Source organism: Panthera tigris, chromosome A1 (assembly GCF_018350195.1).
Source record: "Panthera tigris isolate Pti1 chromosome A1, P.tigris_Pti1_mat1.1, whole genome shotgun sequence".
NCBI classification, from domain to species: domain Eukaryota; kingdom Metazoa; phylum Chordata; class Mammalia; order Carnivora; family Felidae; genus Panthera; species Panthera tigris.
The window spans coordinates 168898878-168919264 of record NC_056660.1 but is presented as its reverse complement, the minus strand read 5'-3'; the positions used below and the strand labels follow the sequence as shown (position 1 = coordinate 168919264).

General features: G+C 34.4%; 1 protein-coding gene across 4 annotated transcripts in view; it reads right to left on the bottom strand.

The window, feature by feature from the left end:
- Positions 1-20387, bottom strand: part of MAN2A1 (mannosidase alpha class 2A member 1) — a 165307-nt gene that overhangs the window by 70359 nt on the left and 74561 nt on the right. For all 4 annotated transcript variants that reach the window (XM_007094093.2, XM_042991022.1, XM_042991012.1 and 1 more), the window contains 4 exons: positions 17769-17971; positions 14555-14737; positions 9772-9886; positions 8414-8481 (listed from right to left, as the gene is read on the bottom strand). In XM_007094093.2, coding sequence (XP_007094155.1) covers positions 8414-8481; positions 9772-9886; positions 14555-14737; positions 17769-17971 — 569 coding nt within the window. The remainder of the gene's footprint in view (positions 1-8413; positions 8482-9771; positions 9887-14554; positions 14738-17768; positions 17972-20387) is intronic.

Sequence of the window (20387 nt, the reverse complement as noted above, 5' to 3'; positions counted from 1 at the left end):
CCCTCTCAGAAGTAGACATCTACCCAGACTCTGTGTATGCTAAAGGTACCCTTGGTCTTTATTCTGGGATTGGCTGAACTCCCTCTCTTATTCCAGAGTTAGTTTTTTTTTAACAAGTATTTGTTGAGCACCTATAATGTGCCAAGTATTTGCCAGGGGATTCAAAAGCAAGTAAGTTCCCTGCCACCATAGAGCTAATATTTTAGCAAGAGAGATGGACAGCAAGAAAGAAATAAAATAACCAGTTTGTTAATAACGCTTGAAGGAGGTAAAGAAAATGCAGTGATGGAGAACACTGAATAAGTTTTACCATATATATAATACATATATAAATAATATAATATACATATAATAACATAAATTATAAAATAAGGAATAGAAGTCCAGATGCATAGAGGTAGCCTGAATGCAAAGGTCCAAAAGGCCAATCAATCAAGGTGGCTATGGCTGTAGTATTCATTCTTTTATGCCAGCTCTGGTGAACAAATGGAGAGGTTCTTTCTTCAGCAAAGAATATCACAGTATCTTTCTGGCCCGTGCCACTGTCAGTAGCAATTTCCTTGAATGGGTACTTTCCTAGGTCAGTACTCTACCATCAGTTCCCCATTTGTTTCTGCCTATTTTATTTCTGTCAGATTGAAGTCTCCAAATTGGTTGTAAAATACAGACACAATGGAAGCCCCCTTATTGTGATTAAGGCTGGCAATAGATCTGTTAATTGAAAGAGATAAAGTTGACTTGAAAGTCAAAGGTAAAGTAGGACACTTTAAAGTTATACATATATGACTCAATAACTCATATTCATGTATGTTTTACATATATATAATTTCCTAATCTACTGATACAAGAGCAAAGCTACTTTGACTATGGGACCACTAATTCCTGGGTCGTACCTACTACATAATCATCATGTGATTGATCATGTATGGTTTCCAGCTTAGGTTTTTGTGAAGTAGACCAAGAACTTCAACATTTTAAAAAAAATATTAGGCAACAGGAGTACAGACTGCTTCTCCATCTTTATGATTTTCTTCCCAAATATTTTATAGGCATCTCACCAATCAGTGACTTACCTTTGTTGAAAATCTCCAAATTCATGTATAAAAGCAAGCTTTTTGTATAATTCATCAGTTTAATAAAAAGTAATCAAATCATGCAAGAAAAGTAACAAGATCAACTGATCTGGGAATAAATAATCGATTCGTGATAATCATACAACTCAACTGAACTACAGAGGGAGAGAATTGTACTTGTTTCCCTAGCTAGCAGCTTATTGATGACAAAGTCAAGGTACGATGAGCACCAAAAAGGAATGGAAAGAATCAACTGATCTAGTTGGCTAATTAAATGGAGACTGGTTAACAGAAATCTTAGGCAGAGAGAATGAAAATAATAGCTACCTATCTCCTTAACAGCCTCAAAAAACAGCACTGTCCCTGTATTAAAATATTAGTCCTCTTGTCTGGTTGGTAAAATACCGGAATTTCAAAGCTGTGGGAGTAGACATTATAAAAAGGAAAAGGAATCAATCCCCATATCTGCTTCTAGAGACCTGCAATGTTGCTTTTATTTCTAACTGTTTACCACTGGTCAGTGAATAATTGCATTTTTCAGTCCAGTCGATCAACTTTATAGTTTGTGGATATCTTAAATTGTGGCAATAGGTTGACCGTCAAGCCAAGGTTTGGTGTTCCTCTGATTGTTCATTATCATCTTTGTTTTCATGAGTTTCAACAGGAAACTGAGAGAGTCAGTCTCAGGGTCCCTAATCAGCCATCACATAAAATGAAAGTGTCAACTTTCTTGTTTTTTAATATAATAGGTGTTATTCATCTAAGTCAATGTAAGGTTGAAACAGTATTTCAGGAATTAATAACTCATCATGTCTGGTATCATAAAAAAATAGAAATGTTAAGAGTAGTAAGACAATCATGGGAAAAGGTAGAGTCTTTTCTCCTTGTCCTTCCCCAAAGACCTTTATATTTCCCTGGGTGCGGTGGGGGGGGAATACCAGGCAAAATACAAGCTGACAGATGATTGATTTGGAATCGCAAACACCAAAAAACAGTACTTGATGTTGGTATCCAGACATGATTGCTCTAAAATAAGTTCTAACATAAAATTAACTAATATATCTGTTGAAGCTATCTCCAACTCCCTAAGAAACTTTCAGTTACTTCAAGTAATATACTATAGTCTACTGAAGTCTTTTCAGTATAACATCCTTTCTAAAAATATCCCAGATTACACACAGCCTGAAATGTATTTCTGGATAATCGGAGAACCGGTCAATCTGTATCTTGAAGAAGTCAAAATTAATAAAATATAACTCAGATGCAACAGATTAAAATACATAAACACCTTTCACAAGCAATTAATACTTAAACAGAAAAGCATCTCAGAAGAGAATTTAGGAACTCATCCTTCAAATCCATTAGTGAGTATTAATTCTTAAACAGACTAGACTATTAATAGCCACAAAGACCTACACTAGATTAGAACAGCTCAGTTTTTTTATTTTTGAGATTCTCCACTGCTGTCAGTTAACAATTCCCCCATTAAAAGAAAATTCTAAAGTAGCTTTAAAAGAAAAGGACATTTCAGCTACTCTCATACTAATAGAACCTGCAAAAGGTCCAGAGTGTCAAATCCTAGTCAAATCATGTATTCTATTATTACCTTGAATTCCCTTAGGATAATATTAAAATGCAGCCCGCAACTTTCAAGAATGGAAATCCTCAATCTTCCGGACTTTGTACATTTTCTTGCTAACTAAGGTGAAAGTATTTCTGTACTAGTTTTCTAGTACATGACAAGATTTGAGCTCACACTATTACAATCCACGAGCAACAAGCACAGTTCTTACACTAGGTATCACTGTTAATCTCCCCCAAGAAAAACCATGAGGCACAAGTCAAGCTCCATCTTGACGTTCATGGCTCTCTCAACAGACTCCAGGTGTTCATATTAAAACCACTCTGGTTCAAGTCATGGAATCTCAGTTCAGTTCTGTACAAATGCTTCTACCAGGTCTGTATTACAATATATAACACTGACGGAATCTGAGCAGTTAGAATTCTATCTCTCCTTTTCTTCACTTAAAACTTAAGTTGAAACAACTGTTAGGGATATCAGATACTTTTCTTAGATACTTTCTGAGTGTGACTTGGTATAAAAATACATTGATGACATGGTAACCGATGAGAAAATGATTTAAAGTCTTGAACCTCATTACACTATAGGTAATTATTGTGAGAAGAACTATTTGTGATAACATCAAAAACACAAAATGTGGGATCAGGCAAATCCTCTTTGTCAACAACAGAAAGTCTTATGTGTAAAAACTGATCTGATCAAGTCAACTCATTCAGTATCTTTTGAACCCACTCAGTGCAAAGAGCCTCGAAGAATGCAATCTCAATGGAGTTAACTCTGTAAGAATATAATGATGCTGAGATGCAACCTAAAATTTTTCAGGTCTCATGGTATGAAACTCTAAAATCTCAAGTGAGCAGTTGTCCAAATGTTGAGCAAATTCAAAGCTCTTCCTAACTGTTGTTTATTTTTGCTTGTAGTAGTAGTGTATTTGGAAGCCCTCTGGCATCCAGACTCCAAATATTAGATGAAAGAACTATTTAGGGAAAATATATGCCACGATACCACATTTTAACATACAATGTGAGCCATGTCGTATGCACATCTGGTGTCTAAAGTTCAATATTCTCTTCAATCAATAATTAATTGTATTTCAACAAGTCTTTATTCAATTCTTGCTATGTTGAGTAAACTTCCAAAGGTATGTTGGGGGAAATAAATAAAAGAAATAGTTCCTACCATCAAGGAGTTTACAATCTAGCAGACTTAACCTCAAATAATTATACTGACAGAAATAAGACAAAATCCATTCACAGCTATATGAGTAAGTCATTTTGGACCTGATTTAGACGAACATTTAGGGCCCCTGTCATAATGGGATGACACTTTGGGCATCTAGAGGGGAGGGGGAATACTGTACATATGGTAGGTATGTGCACTGGAGTGGCCAGTGGGTAAACTGTAGTAGACAGACTTCAAGATGACTACCATCATTCCCTCTGCTTCCTATATATGCTCCTCACATCATGTAATGGAGAAGAATTTCCTCCCCTTGAATCTCGACTGACCTTAATGACTTGCTTGACTAAGAATGTAGTGGGAAGGACCTCCTAGGACTTCTGAGGCTAAGTCCTAGAAGCCTTGCCGCTTTCACTCAGGTGACTTTCTCAGGGTTCTGCTGTGGGTTGATTCCTGTGACAACTACATGCAATAAATTAGAGGCAGAGAGAAACTGATAACAAAAGAGCAGGAAGGCATTGCAGTGGTTCAAGTAAAACGTAAAAAAAAAAAAAGTGGCTTGAAACCGAAAAGTAACAGGAAGGCAGGAGATGATGGATGTCAGAGATGAGTAGAGGGGAAAATCCAAAAGACTCTCCAGTCCCTGACACTTAAAGAGCAAGAAAAGGTAGAAATCAACGTGGGTTCTGGGGTTTAGAACCTAGACCACCAAAAAGAGAAGGATACTATTAATAAAGATTGCGATCCAAAAGGAAGTATGCATGGAGAAAACCAGAGGAAATTAAATTAGAAGTGCTGGGCAGCCATCCAGGTTACATTCAACAAGCAAATGGCAATGGGGGTATCAAGTGCCTTTTGTGGGATTAAGTGTTTTTTATATCTGGTAGTCTGAAGTCACCCAAGTCCAAAGCACTGACTTCTTTTGTATCTCCACATGCTTGATGGTTTCTTTTAAAATTAAGCCCTTTTTTTTTTCGGGCCAAAAGAGACATAAGATCCCTTGCCAATAAGTGCCTGGCTTAAAATTAATAGCACTTAATGGTAAATTATAATTGATTTGAATAAATTACTCTCAAACTAAAAAAAATTTTCTACTTGAAAAATTAAATTTGCAGATTTACAGAAGTTATCTCAATGTAATTTTAGTTGTATACTTGGTGGCATTTCAAATTATCCACTTAAAAAAAAAAAATTCCTTTATACACTGTCAGAACACACAACTTGCTGGCCTGAGCTGTGGCAACATTTGTTTCCATCCTGCCTGAAGGACCAAATGCCAAAACAAGACTGAAATCCCTGCATGTCTCAAAAGTTTACCTTCCATCCTGTATGTCCTCTGGACTCCTAATCCTCTAAATCTTTGTATTAAAGCTTTTTACAACCGTTTCCTTAGGCAATTATATGTGTGCAGAGAGAAAAAGAAACATCTCTGTGCGTTTAAGGATTATTTAAGGCTAGAAAATTTATGACTTGTTCAGGGTGCCCTAACATTTAACTCTTGTTGTACCTGCTTTCCACACAGACTACAAATGCATACACTACAATAGCTTACGTAACCTTGTGGACTCAAGCAGGTACATGGACATATATTACATCACTGTGAGCAGATTATGGACTACTTTTTAAACACTCACAAACTAAAGTACGTTAAGTTACATAGCTATAACTAATGTTGCCAACAACATGATCAAATTCATTTACATGTGTTACCGAAACTATGGGTTTAGAAACTATGGGTTTCTCATCCTTTTTACATCATAATTCCTTGAAGACTCTTTTGAGACACTTTTTGCTACTCATCCCCCTCATACAATTTTAATATAACACTTAAATGTATGTCTGTTATGCACATACCATTTTTATGCTATTTTTATATATTTAAAAAAATAGTACTTTTTTTTTCAAACTCTAAGAACCGATTTTTACCCTCCTAAGAAGGACATCTCCCTCACTGAGAATGCATGTTTTAGTTAGATTAGTAATTTGTTACTTAAATAAGAACTATGCTTATAATCAAAATAATGCTAAGCCTTAGATGATTATGTAAGATTCATGAAGAATATGAGAAAAATGTGTGACCATACTTCTGAAACTTCTAACTCAAAGACTGAGAAGTGCAAACATTTATTTCACTTTCAGTACCTGCTAAATAAAGCTATCAAACTCTTCCATTTTAAAGGTTACCATCATTCCTCATTCTTCAGTGATATTACTGAGAGTGACTCAGTATTTGTGGCTAACAAGTAAAATAGAGATTTTAAAACCAGAAGAGTAAGTAGTTCTATTCATGAGGTCCTCAAGTACAAAAGAGATAAAAGTAAGAATTCGACAATTGTTAAGTGCCCCAATTCACCTAACCACAGAAATAGTAGTAGCACTGACGTTTGATAGAAAAGAACTGTGAAGAAGTAACATTAAGATGAAGAACACTGTTTAAATACAAACTGTTTTAAAGGAAATATTAAAAAGTGACAATTTTACTAATAGTCTCAAAAATTCTATTAGATCTCCTCAATATCAAAGCCAAAAAACATATTCCTTAGTTAATACACCTGTTATCTCCTTTCTTCCTCCAGCATAAGTAGGACTAAATATCACTGCTAGTTAAAGCAAGGACAGTAGAGGAAAAAGAGAAGCCACAGGGTTTCTCACTCACTGTGGCTCCATCCCACACACCCTTCCAAGCACCCAAAGGAAGACAAATGGGGGGGAGAAGGGGCATGAATTGCTTACAGCAAGCATAACATATTTTTATGGTAGCAGAAACAAAGATCTTTCCCCACCAAAATACAAAAAGGAGGAAAAGTTAAGAGAATTAGGCCTAAAGCCAAAGAGATTTATGTATACCACAATTTATTAGGGGCACAATATTTAAGAAATAGCCATGTAACCCCAAATATTTACTTATTTTAAGACAAAGAAAACATTTAGTAGTTGCAGTATCATTACTCTTTCATGACCTGACAATCTGAAAGCTTTTAAGACTGCAACAAGACTTTCTTTAAAAAAAAATTTTTTTTTCTTAAAAAATTTTTTTAACGTTTATTTATTATTGAGAGACAGAGCATAAGCAGGGAAGAGGCAGAGAGAAGAGGAGACACAGAATCCAAAGCAGGCTTCAGGCTCCGAGCTGTCAGCACAGAGCCTGATACGGGGCTCGAACTCACAAACTATGAGATCATGACCTGAGCCAAAGTCGGATGCCCAACCAACTGAGCCACCCAGGTGGCCCCCCCCCCAAATTTTTTTTAATGTTTATTTTTTTTAGAGAGAGAGAGACAGCAGAGGAGGGAGGGGCAGAGAGAGACAGGGAGACATAGAATATGAAGGAGGCTCCAGGCTCTGAGCTGTCAGCACACAGCCTGACGTGGGACTTGAATTCATGAACCAGGTGATCATGACCTGAGCCAAAGTCAGATGCTTAACCACTGAGCCACCCAGAAGTCCCCCTGCTTTTTTAATTTTTTTTTTTTTTTAATGTTTATTTTGAGAGAGAAACAGAGTGGGAGCAGGGGAGAGACAGAGAGAGAGGGAGACACAAAATCTGAAGGGACTTTCAAGTTAAGATATAAACTATCTGTTCCAGTTAATCCCTTCTTTTTCTGGCCAAAAAAAAGAAATATAGGATTTCTTTGCCATTACTTCAATGATACTTTACTGTAACTAAAAAATACTTATCTTCTTGTTCTAAGGTATGAACTGTATATGTTTTAAGTCTCTACTTCTTGAAGAAATTTAGCCAACTAAGGCTTTATTCTATGCTTAACCAAAATGTCAACTTTATTACAGCAATTGTGTATTTTCTATAATACTATTATTCCATTTATTTTTAAATAATCTCAATAAAGAATACCTAGTGAAAATTATGAATTATCCTTTACAATTATTCTTTTACCCTACAATTTTTAAATACTAAGTTTCTCGGATAGTAAAAAGTTATATAACATAAGAATACACTGTGTATCTGGGTATTGTGGGTACTGATCTATTGATATTTGGTTATTAAAAACAGATGACTTGGTTAAATAATTACCAATAAAAACACAAAACATTTCTTTCTAAATGAGAGGTAGCCACCAATTAGTCACTCCATTTTTAGGTCACCTGAGTACCCTTCCCAATTACCTTAACATAAACCCACAATGCTAAAATGAGACAGTCTGACCAGCACAATGACAAATAACTAGTAAACAGTTTGCAGTAAAATCCTTAATAATTAAGTTTCTTCCTTCATTTTAAAAATAGGATCAGGGATTAATGAAAATAAGGTAAGTAAAACAATGAGTTCAGAAAGAACATAACCATAAATTGTATTTACCATTCCATACCAAATATCTGTAAAAAATACTGTTATAATAGTTCATTCAGCAATCAATGTACCAAGCGCTGTGTTAGCTATTAACACCAAACATGACAGCCCTGGGAGAAAATTCATTTTTTCAGACAACTTTGTACAATTAATAAATTGATTAAATAAAATACTTCCTCAAAATATATACTGGCTGGAGCAAAAAATGTTGAAAAGCAAGAATGTCAAGTCAGAACCGCAGCAAAAGTTTGTGAGAAATTATGTATTTACCTTGGATCTGCACTCAGCGTTATTACAGTTTTTTGTGGTAGAGAACTTTGTGAGCTTTGTTTCAAATCCTATAAAAATAAGCAAAAATTTTTTTAATTTTAATTTTAAAACTCAAGTTTCAAAATTAGCTATATAATAGTACGTACAAGAATCCTAAAAAGGGTAAAATGGGGAAAAAATCCTCTTTCCAGCTACACAAAGTCCATCAAAGTTCAAGATAAGTAATTCTTGTGTGTGTGCATACGTGTGTGTGTGCATTTAGATCTCAGGACGGCATATGTCACAGGGACCAGGCTCCAATTAGGAACCAAATATATCAGAGTCCTAAAGATAACTGCAAAAAGTTTTACTACTTTACCTTTGTATCACAGGTTTCATTCATATCCTTATGCAATGTTTGCCCATTTGTTAGATTTTTTACCTTAATATGAAAATATGTAACCATAATTTGATTACAAGCATCAGTATATGAAAATACTGAAATTATCTCTGATTCCAGATGTGTAAGTTCCAATTACATGCAAAATTTCAAAGCCTATCATTCATAATAGACTCTAATGATAAAAAAAAAATTACAATTTTAAAATATCTGAGTCGCCAAGTGGAAGTCTCAATCAACCATTTTTTTCAACTGTTCTTTGCTGTGGAATAGCATATTGTTCCTTTCAGAGTATGTTCTGTTTTATTGGCTCATCTGATCCTAACAACAGTATAAGCTATGTCTGGTATCGTCTCATCTTACAGGGCTCATAGATGTTAAGCAACTTTTTCAAGGCCCATGCGATCAGGTTCAGAGGTTGAGGCTAAAAGCTAGTCTCCTAATTCCTCAACCACTCCTCTTCTGTTACACACATCTGAGCACTGCCCACAGCACTCCATGGCCTGATCCTAAAACCAGAAGACAATTTAGGATCATTCAAACTGAAGTTCAGCAAGAACAGATTAAGTATTTACAGCAGCAGTGCAAACACCAAGGGGCTTCTAATTTAAGCCAAGCAAAAATAACTAATTATAATGCCCAGTTATCTTACCATATCATCTTACAATACATTATCATCAACACACTTAAGAGTGTTTTGGAAGCCTGTTATGTTTCACATAACAAAGTAAGTTCATCATTTTATTTTTCATGCTTAGATTTAGTCAGAACAAAATATACACCATAAACCAAATACAGACACACTGATAGGAAAGAAGCACACACAGATATTTCATATAAAATGATATAAATTCTAAGTACAAGGAAATCACAATTTTTTAATGTCTCTTTTCACTAGGCTTCTCATCCATCCCCCTTTCCAAATTAAGAACAAAAGAATCACACACTTTTATGATAAATATAAAAGATATCAACTAACCATGTCTAGGAGGTTATCAAAAGAGTAAGAGTTGTACGAGGTTTTGTCCTTCAAAATAAGAAGTAGTGCAGAATATCCGATTATCTTCTTCAAATTCATTAAGGAATGAAAGAGTCTGTGAACCAAAAATGTTACTGGTCTGAGAAGTAATTCAAATATCTGTATACAATATTTTCAGCTTCTTTAATAATGGCCAAACCACCATTACTCTCATCCTGTCTTCACAAAGTGCAACCTATAATGAACCTATAAAGAATTGATACTTTTTTGCCCACGATTAAGTACTTAGAAAAAAAGGAGGGGGGTTAATCACAAGATACCACTAATAAGGATTCATTTAAAGTAGAAAACTTTCTGGACATACCTGAAACACATAAACTTATTCAAAATGATTCTTCTTTTTTCTTTTTTTTTTAAACTGCTGATACTTTCTATGAATATCATGTCAAATAATAATACCGTGCATGATCACTCCAACAGCTTTAAGGCGTTCTTACCAAAAAAGCACTTTGATACTTTAGAAAATTCTTTAGCAAGTGTTGAAATAGCAAGAGAAGACATGAGTTTAACTCTTGCTCACAAAATTCAATCAGTATACACACTTCAAAAAATTCAAATTCCTGGGGAATTCAAATAAATATTTTGTTGAATTTCGTTTCATGTTCTTGTTCAAAAAAAAGAGAAAGTTTTCACAAGTCTGGCTAATGAAATTGTCTTTGTCCCTGTTAAATTTTCTTGGCCATTAAAATTGCTAACTGTATTCAAACTGTATTTTTACGTTAGAGGAACCAAAGAGATGCATACCAGTCAACTGATTCAAGATCAATTCCAGAATATAATCTTAGTACATTACCAGCTATTGCTGAAACACTACACATAGGAAAAGAATTTGTTTGAAGTTTTTCTCAAGCTCAGTCTTGTTTCTTTAAAGAACAAGTATCCCTGTTTATAGAACAGTTATCTCTAAGTAAATTCACTGGAGAAATCTGTAGAGAAACTTGGTGACTCATGCTTTAATCAACCACGGAGTCTATTATGTTTTAGAGTGATTATATCATTTTCCCCAACATAGGAAGCAATTTTGCATCTATACGTTAGGAACATTTTGCTGGCACGCAACAACATCAAAAAAAATTGTAAGAGAATCAGAAATAACTTCTTTTTGCAGAGCATTGAGATTACCTTCAAAGATGTAAGTGATCATAATCGTAAGTTAATTAACTAGGTAAATGTGTTGTTATACATACACAGTATTAAAGTCTTAAGGACATGAGTTCAGGCCATCAACCAGCTAAGCTTCTCAGTCTATTCAAATGTTTTCCTAGATGATAACAAGTGTTCTCTCCAGATTAAAAGACAATATGAATGGCTACAACTCAGTTCTAGAAACAAGCCCCTCGATCTAAGTTTATTTTTATTATCTACATTAGCTATCTTTATTAGGCTGTCTGAACCTGCAGAATAAAAGTCATGTTTTCCATCAGCTAAAACCTTATATGTATTACAGCACACTGAAGAGTCCTAATTAAACTGAGGGAATGCCACAAATCAATGTTTGTATCCTAAAGGCACACACACAGTTTTCTAATGAGATAAGCACTAAGTACTGATACAGTATTCCCCAAAGCTTTCTCAGGATGTATAAAGCTGTTTTGTTTAAGGCAAAACAAGACTACACACGGTAAATAAGTTTGGGAAACACTGGGTAAAGCAAAATTTTAATGTTTCACCACTTCAGCATTGTGGGATTTCTCAGAGCCTCTAATTTCCTAACATGCCCTTATCCTATCATTATCAAACAGTTCAGAGAACATCACTTAGAAATCAGTTTTCTACTTTGTTATCATTACTGCTGTTCAAAGCTGGTATTATGTTTGTTTCAATGAATAGTTTGATCTATATGTTTGGACCCTCATACTCACCCTTTGTTCATTTTTTTCTACCTACCTTAATTACAAGGTATAAACTGGCAGAATTTTAAATCTTTGTGTAGCTGACCTCATTACCATTTCTTCTCTTTTACATAGCCACATTATCCACTTTTAAGCTGAACATTCATCACAAAGTGTCCCAGTCTAACTCATTTTTTCATGCCATGATTAGAATTAACCTTCAAATAGCCATGAGGTATTCTTGCTCTCCACGTTATCATTTTATAAACATTCAATCTACTGTTGAGAGAGCAGTAATGTAAGTATGAATCACCCTTAGATGGCAGAAGAGAAAGCTAGAAGGGTCTGGATCCCTGTTAGCATTGTGGAGCTGCCATACCTGAACCAAGGATCTGCAGAGTTCTTTTATACGGCATAAAAGAACAGAATTTATTCAGTTTCAAGTTATTATTAGTAGCAGCCAAATGTAATCCTTAACTCATACAATTGTTCACAGGGACACTTCTGCCAATATCTGAATAAACAGTCAACAGTCCAAGAACAAGAGAACACCCAATGCTAGCTGCTTCTTTGTTTGTAATTCTCTAACTTGTGTTTTGAAATTTTCTACTTAAAATGTCTACGCTAATGACTTGATAATTGTGTATGACTTTTCAATGAAGTGTGAAGTGCTCGCAAAGCAAATTTACAAATGTCAAGTACAATTTGAGAATTATTGTGTCTTTTTTCTCTAAGATGCAATTTTGCACAGCATGTTTTTATACGCTAAAAGCGTAACCAAACATATGGAAGAAATAATGACAGGACTTCTGGAAAGGTTACGAGACAGAAAATGTCCTGAAGCAAAAACTCTGTGACCTGTACCCAAGTCTCTTTCAATATGGCAGCCACGGAGAGCAGGTATGCAGTGCAGGAGAATGACTTTTTATTTCCTCTTAGAAACTCTGCTCTGAATCTAAGCACCTTCACTTCTAAACTCTCAATAAACCAAGAAGGCAGGAGCAGGTGAAAAGGAAAAAATGGAGGATCTGACCTTACTTTTATTTTTTTTAATAGTTTATTGTTATACACACTGTTTCTGCAACTTTTGTTTTGCTTTTGTTTTGTTTTACAATACATCTCACAGAGATTTTTGAATCCATATATTAAGTGTGTCTTTATCCTTTCTTTGTGTTAGTATTAGTATTTCATTATATAAATAACAACTTTTTTCTTTAACTTATGCTCTTAGATCAACATGTAGCCACAACCTATATTTAAAACGAATACTTGTTTCTAACAAAACAAGGACTAATTTCATAGTACTCTCAGTATATTAGTAAAATATTTTCCAATGAAAAATATTTCTTCAGAAATTTTATTTTAGAAAATATTCACTTATAATAATAAATGTATTTGTTCTGCAGGGAAACCAGATTCAATAACCTCTAAATGCCTCATAGGATGGGGGTTGTGAGGGCAGGGAAGGAGAGTGAATCACCCATGATCTGGGGGAACAGTGGATGGAGAGGGTGGTGCAGACCCTAAAAAGCAAGTTAGCCCGTCTGATCCCATGACTGAACTATTATCATGGACCGATTCCAAGGCCATTTGCTTTGCCTGCAAGTGGTTTTTAAGTTTTTGAGGATCTGACCTTACTTTCAAAAATGACTTCTGTGAGCGAAAAACCAGTATCACCATCCATTGAGTGTTTGCCACTTTAAGCCCAGCTCAACCGCAACGGATGCCAAATACATTTGCCACAAGAAAACTGAGAATATATCAAGATATTACCTTGAATGTATTCTCAAGGACTGAAGTCAACTAATGAAACCTCAAGATTTTTCCCCCCAAAGAGTCAAAATATTGTAACTAAAATCTTAATTAACACTTATTACGATTAGTAATATCAGCTGTGGATCACTTTTTAATGTTGACTTTATGTGCTGTATACACTTCACATATGGGAGCATTTATTTCAAAAAGAGTCACCTTTTAAATCTATATTATAAGAAAATAAGAGCATATTTTAACAATTTTAAAATATTATCAAAGCACACCATTATTGACAGGAAAAAATCTCGAAGAAAAAATAATCTAAATCATAGTGAAACAATAGTCAAAACTCCTTCCCCAACATAGAAATCTTCTCTACACTGATCCTAATGAATGGTAATCTAAACTTGGGCATGATGGTGAAAATCTATCCTAAAAGGTAAGCCTTTCCATAATTGGGAAGCACTGTTTTACAAAGTCCCCTGCTGTTCTGAGCTAAAACCTGTACTCACTGTTTCCAATTCTGCACTGTGAAAACACCTGAGCTTCTACTCCCTCACTCATCTTCATAAACTTTCAGAGAGCTGAAGATGGCTTTGATATCAATACCCAGGCCATCCCCTCTCATCTCAAGTCCTTATATCATCCATCCATATATATCAAGGTTGCAAGGCTCTTCTACTTGCTGGGTATCTTCTAGGCTGATTTTTTTGGTCAATGTCCCTCTAAAAAACAATGAAGTATCTGAGAACAACCGGATATGAAACAGGAAATGAAGCTGCTGTACAATGAAGTGTGGCTCTTTATCTCCCTGAATTATAGCTATGATCCATTTGATACCAAATCCTTTGTCAAGAAGGTAACCCCAATTACCACACAATACATAAGAAAAAACACAGTTTTATACTAATGTGTCAGTACTCCATTTGCAGAAATGCACTGCAATAAAAAGTTAGAACAGCTAGTATAACATCAACAGGTTTCTTGAAAAATGCTTTGAAAACTGCAATACTTATAATGCATATCATTAGTAATATGGTCTAATGTACATTAAAAACTTCATCAAAGATATAAGCCTGTGACCCAAAATTTTTAAAGACTTTGTTTTATAATCACTTTTTAAATAACTATATTACCTGGTACCATAATCCACAACCACCCAATCTTTTGCAGTTCCTGTGATAGCATCATGATGTTGAAATAGTCCCAAATTTCTTCTGGCTTCTGTCAGTGCCGTGTAATGGGATGATGAAAGAAATTTACTTATCTTGTATTTCTGAGCTTGTTTCAGGGCGAAATAGTAAAGAATTTCAGCAGCCCTAGTTGCATAAAACAGTCATTAATTCTTATTTCAAAACAAATATTGACTATTTAAAACATGTGGTACTGATACATTTTCAAATGTGGTTTTTCAAAAACCCACAATTTTAGTGCTATTTATTAAAAAAAGATACTGATAATAAAGATTTCTATAAAACCATCAAGGTATCCATCTAATAAGCCTAAAGCATTGATCATCAGAGAACATCACGTCTAAATTGATATAAAGGGCCCTTGTTCTAGACGTTCCTGGAAAGAAGCCAGTACCCACTGGCAGCGTGATATTTTTTCACTATGTTCTATGTAAGTTAAACCTATCTCAACACAGCAGTAAGAAGTGGTTAATGGTTTCTGTCCTTTCTATCTCCCAGATCAACACAGACACAAAAGATGAACTTCATCACCAGAAAGCCATTTACTCTCACATATGTACATTAAAGGAGAGATGGTGTGGAGATACATGGTCACATGCGTGGGAAAGTAACAGTAAAGCAGACGCAGAAAAATGATGGCTTGACAGCTCAGTGACAATAGCTAGTCTAAGTGTTGAATGATAACAATGTAAGTGTTGAATTCAACAATATAAACTGAAAGATGATAAAACATATGCTGTCTTTTCTCATTTATTTAAAAAAAAAAGCACTTCAGCTTAAGAATAGTTTTTGAGCAAGAATACGGGGATTTATCATTTTAACACTTTTTTATTTTTTCATCATCAGAGGATATGGTTCAAGATAGGCTTCAAAAGAAGTTCTTTGAAAGGAGATATGGCTTGATGAAGTAAAAAATGTAATAAGGCTCTTTATGCCAAACGTATTAAGGATAATGGAGAGAAAATCAAGGCAATATAAAAATGTATAAAGATATAGGGAAAAAGAAATGTGAAGTACTTAAAAAAAAGAATTCCTTTAAATTTTACAATAATTAAAGGTTACTAAATAATCTCCACTTTCAAATTCTAACCCTTCTAAAATTCATGGCATGAGAAACACTAAATTTGAGTGAAAGAAACTGTATATATGTTCATATATATCCACAGCACATATTCCTGGTTTTGAAAAGAATACACACATATAAGGATATTCCAAAATGTAAAAATGGGATTTAAAAATTATATTCTTCTTTATACTCTTCTATTTTATCCAAGTATTTTTTTACAAATAAGCTATAAGATGAAGTACCTATTACCACACAATAAACTTATTTTCAAATAATTACGTTTTGAAATTCACAACTAAATGGTTTTTTGTTGTTTTATTTTAAAGCAGAATTTTCAAAATATATTACCAGCCTTAAGTACTTCCATTTTAAGTATGCTCAATAAATTAAGATTGAAACCACATTTCGTAATTATTTATCACTAAAAAATAGGTGACACTTTCAAAAAATGCAGTGGTCCAAAAGAAATCTCTATATTACTTAGTACTTTCTCTGTTTTTATCATGGATAGTTTAGAATAACATAATAGATAATTATATTCTATTGGGTAGAAATGCATAAATTTCTCTAATATAGAAATACTATTTTATTACAAATACAATAATATGTATTCATTTTGCACATTTTTGAGTATCCCAGAAAATAGTCAAAGATCAGGTTTTTGAAATAATGGTAATGACACTTATGGTAACAGTAAAAATAATAAAAACATACTGTTATACCAAAGTACAACGCTTGAAGAAATTCATGATTTTTATAAAAAGGCTTTCCAAAATGTACTGTTTCTACCAGTATATAAGAAGAAAGTAGGTGTGACATTACTTTTTAATACTGAGATTCATCATGAAAATTAATCATCATGAATTCATGATCTGAACGAAGTTGAAAGTGAACTTAACAGGAAAATAAATTAACCTCCTGAGCTACATACACATAGAACGAGCCTCATGAGTTGCTGGGGTGGTTAATCTTTACCAAAAAACACCAAGACTCAGTTACTTACACTGTCACACTCCTCACTATGACAGCTGCTAGCCACATGTGGTTATTTACACTTAAATTAGTTAAAATTGAATGAAATTAAGAGTTCATTTCCTTAGCCACACTGGTCACATTTCAAGTGCTCAACAGTTACACGTGGCTAGTGGCTACATACTAAACAGTGCAGAAAAGAGAGACAGAATATTTCTATCACTGCAGAAAGTTCTACTGGACACTGACAAAAAGCTCTACTGGATAATGATGGTTTAGAACGTTTTTATTTTCTACCAACTTTTCTGCCTTTTCCATGTCACTGTACTTTTTCAGCCTATCACTCTGCCTCCATCAGTTCTCATCTCTTCCAAGTTTTGTTCTTCTAAGCAGAAAATCATACCTATAAGAAATATATTTCTAATAAATAAGAACTGAGATGGAGCCTCTAAAGTTCTCCTACATATAAAATACATTAGTTTTAGATTATGTACTTTGAGGCCCACAGTTTGGCCACTGAGGGGCCAATTTGTTCCTTTTCAACGTTTTTTTTTTTTATTTATTTTTTTTTTTTTATTTTTGGGACAGAGAGAGACAGAGCATGAACGGGGGAGGGGCAGAGAGAGAGGAAGACACAGAATCGGAAACAGGCTCCAGGCTCCGAGCCATCAGCCCAGAGCCTGACGCGGGGCTCGAACTCACGGACCGCGAGATCGTGACCTGGCTGAAGTCGGACGCTTAACCGACTGCGCCACCCAGGCGCCCCTATTTGTTCCTTTTGACCCTTGCTCTGATTACTAATTTTCAGACACACATGCTGATGCCAATGAATATAATTGTGGTGTGCAAACAATACAGGTAATTAATTAGAAACATATAAAACATAAAATATAGGAGAAAATCTAATTACATAAACTGCTTTTCCTTCCAGAACAAAAACCCATGTAATAATTTGATTATGCTTTGGAGACATATCTCTGATTACATTAAAATTTCACAATTACATTAAACACATCCTAACACTGCATAAATTTCGTATATTATGCAAGACTCTACAAAAAGGCTATGATAATACAAAAGAGGTGAATAATTAATGTAGCTATCTAAACATAAATGTACCTTAAATGGGATTCCAATATCCTATCCATTCGCTTGTAAAAGGGTCTGGATGTAAAGTAGCCACTCCAGTAATGATCATCTCGGTCAGCATAAGTGAAAAAATCTCCACTTAGAACAGGGAACATTGATTGGCTATTCTTTCCACTGGTTACATCTTCTTTATCCAGTGCATCAAAGTAATCCGATAAAGTTCCAAACTGTATCTAATGAAAAAAAAAGTTACACTTCAATTATTCATCTCTACCTTAAAATTACATCTAGCACTGAAAGGAGAAGTTAATAATAAATATTTAAGATGTGCTTCCACGTTAAGATGAAAATCTAGCTCAGATTTTACCAAACTCAAAAGCAGGGGGGAAATACACAGTGACTCTTTCTTTTACTTGCATCAAGTCCCAAATTAAATTAAAATAAAACTGATATACCTAAGGGGTTAAAAGAGCTATTTAGATATACAAATTTGGGAATCTGATTAATTCCTTACAAATCTCCAGAATTTCAAAATATGCAGGGGTCACGGCATAGAATTATTCAGAGATGAATGAACGTTGGGAGGAAGCAGAAAAAATAAAACATTTCATTTACATATATTTAGCTATAACATTTTGAGCAAAATGTTCCAGAAGTCTGGAGTAACAGTTTTGTTAAGCATTTTCATAGGTCTTATGCACATACACTCTCCTGGCCTCCCCATCTCCCTAGTTTGAGCTCTTATAAGGGAGACTTCAAGAACAGCAGATCATTAAAAATAAACAAAACAGGGGCGCCTGGGTGGCTTGGTCGGTTGGGCGTCTGACTTCGGCTCAGGTCATGATCTCACGGTCCGTGAGTTCGAGCCCCACGTCGGGCTCTGTGCTGACCGCTCAGAGCCTGGAGCCTGTTTCAGATTCTGTGTCTCCCTCTCTCTCTGCCCCTTCCCTGTTCATGCTCTGTCTCTGTCTCAAAAATAAATAAACGTTAAAAAAAAATAAACAAAACAAAACAAAAAAGGGACTTTCTCTACCAGCAGGTAACACTGAATAGAAGTAAAACACAAAGAGTGACAAGAATTGAAAGGTTGACTGCTCAAACGAAAAGGTCTTCTGACTAATGATTTAAATTACCAGAACATAAATCCATTTTTATGAGCCCAAGCTATTCTATAAATCAAAGGAAAAAAGAAACATTATACCAGACTATGTAAACAGATATTAAAAGGCATGGTTTTTAGAAATAAACAGAGAATTTAACAGGGAATATATTTCTTTGAGTAACGGTAACATGCTAATTTTGTTGTTTCCTACCTTACACACACACACACACACACACACACACACACACACACACACAGACTAAAACCATTTTGATTCAATGTGGCAGAAAAATAAGAGTAGTTAAAAACAGTGAGTAGCATTCTAGTAGAGTGGTTAAGAACAGCACAGAACCTGGATCCAGGTGATATGGAATTAAATTTCATCTCTACCACTTACCTAACATGTGGTTTTGAGCATATTATATACTGTCTCTGTGTCTTTGTTACAGATAATAGGGTCTAAGTAAAATGCTTAGAAATACAACTGGCAAATAATGGTGTAAGTTTTAGCTATTATTTTTCTATTGCCAAGGCAAATTTCAACTGGAAACACAATGATATTAGTAAGACAAATATAAGTTATCAGAATATAATTGTGACACAATATTTTATGACAGCAAAACAGATGATTTTAAATATTTTAAAATATTTTAGTTAATTTTTGGTATTAGCCAAGATGAATATACTTCTTTCCTGGCAATTTCCCAGGGCAAAGTTTACGTAAGTGGCCTGGTGGGCTTTCTTACAAACTTAATTCAGTCTCAAAGGACTGAAACGTAATCCTTCATGCTGAGGTTTCAAAAGAAATTATTTAAGACTAAATTTTTTTTACAGAACTTTTTGGTAGCTCAAATAAAGTACATATTTGGGATTCCTAAACAAATAACTAAAAAAATAGTTAAATATTTTTTACATTAAAAGGCAATAAATAATATCTTAAACATAACTTTAATATTAAAGATCCTCAAGCTCCTCTATCTGGACAACATACAGGAAAACTTACATAAACTGTAAAAGAAGTGATGATCAATAGCAAACTGACTGTCTTGGCTAGTTCAAGGTCCGTTTTTTAGCCATCTATATTCAATTACTTACTTTTGTTTTTCCTTTCACTAAAAGAAAATAATAAATGTAAGCTTCCAGCTTAGACAAAATAACTTCAAATACCCTACAGAGAAGAGACATAACTAGATAAATCACAGAGAAAAAAAAAAAAACAACAAACACCGAAAAAAAAAACCAACCCACTTTTGTTTGAAAGGTATCTAAGGGCAATCAAAGCAGCCAACACTTGAATGCACAAATTCTGGAAAGAAAGGAAATGCAGGAGGGTTACTGTGTACAAGGTTAGAATGCAAAAGTTAATTACATTTTTTATACATGGACTATACCATGTTCATGGATGGCCTAATATGGATCAATATTCAAATTGATCCATAGGTTCAAAGCAATGCCAATCAAAATCCCAACTTTTTTTTTGGGCGGGGGCAGGGGGGCAGAAGAAAGAAGACTTATGCTATCAGACATGAAGATCTATTCTAAAACTA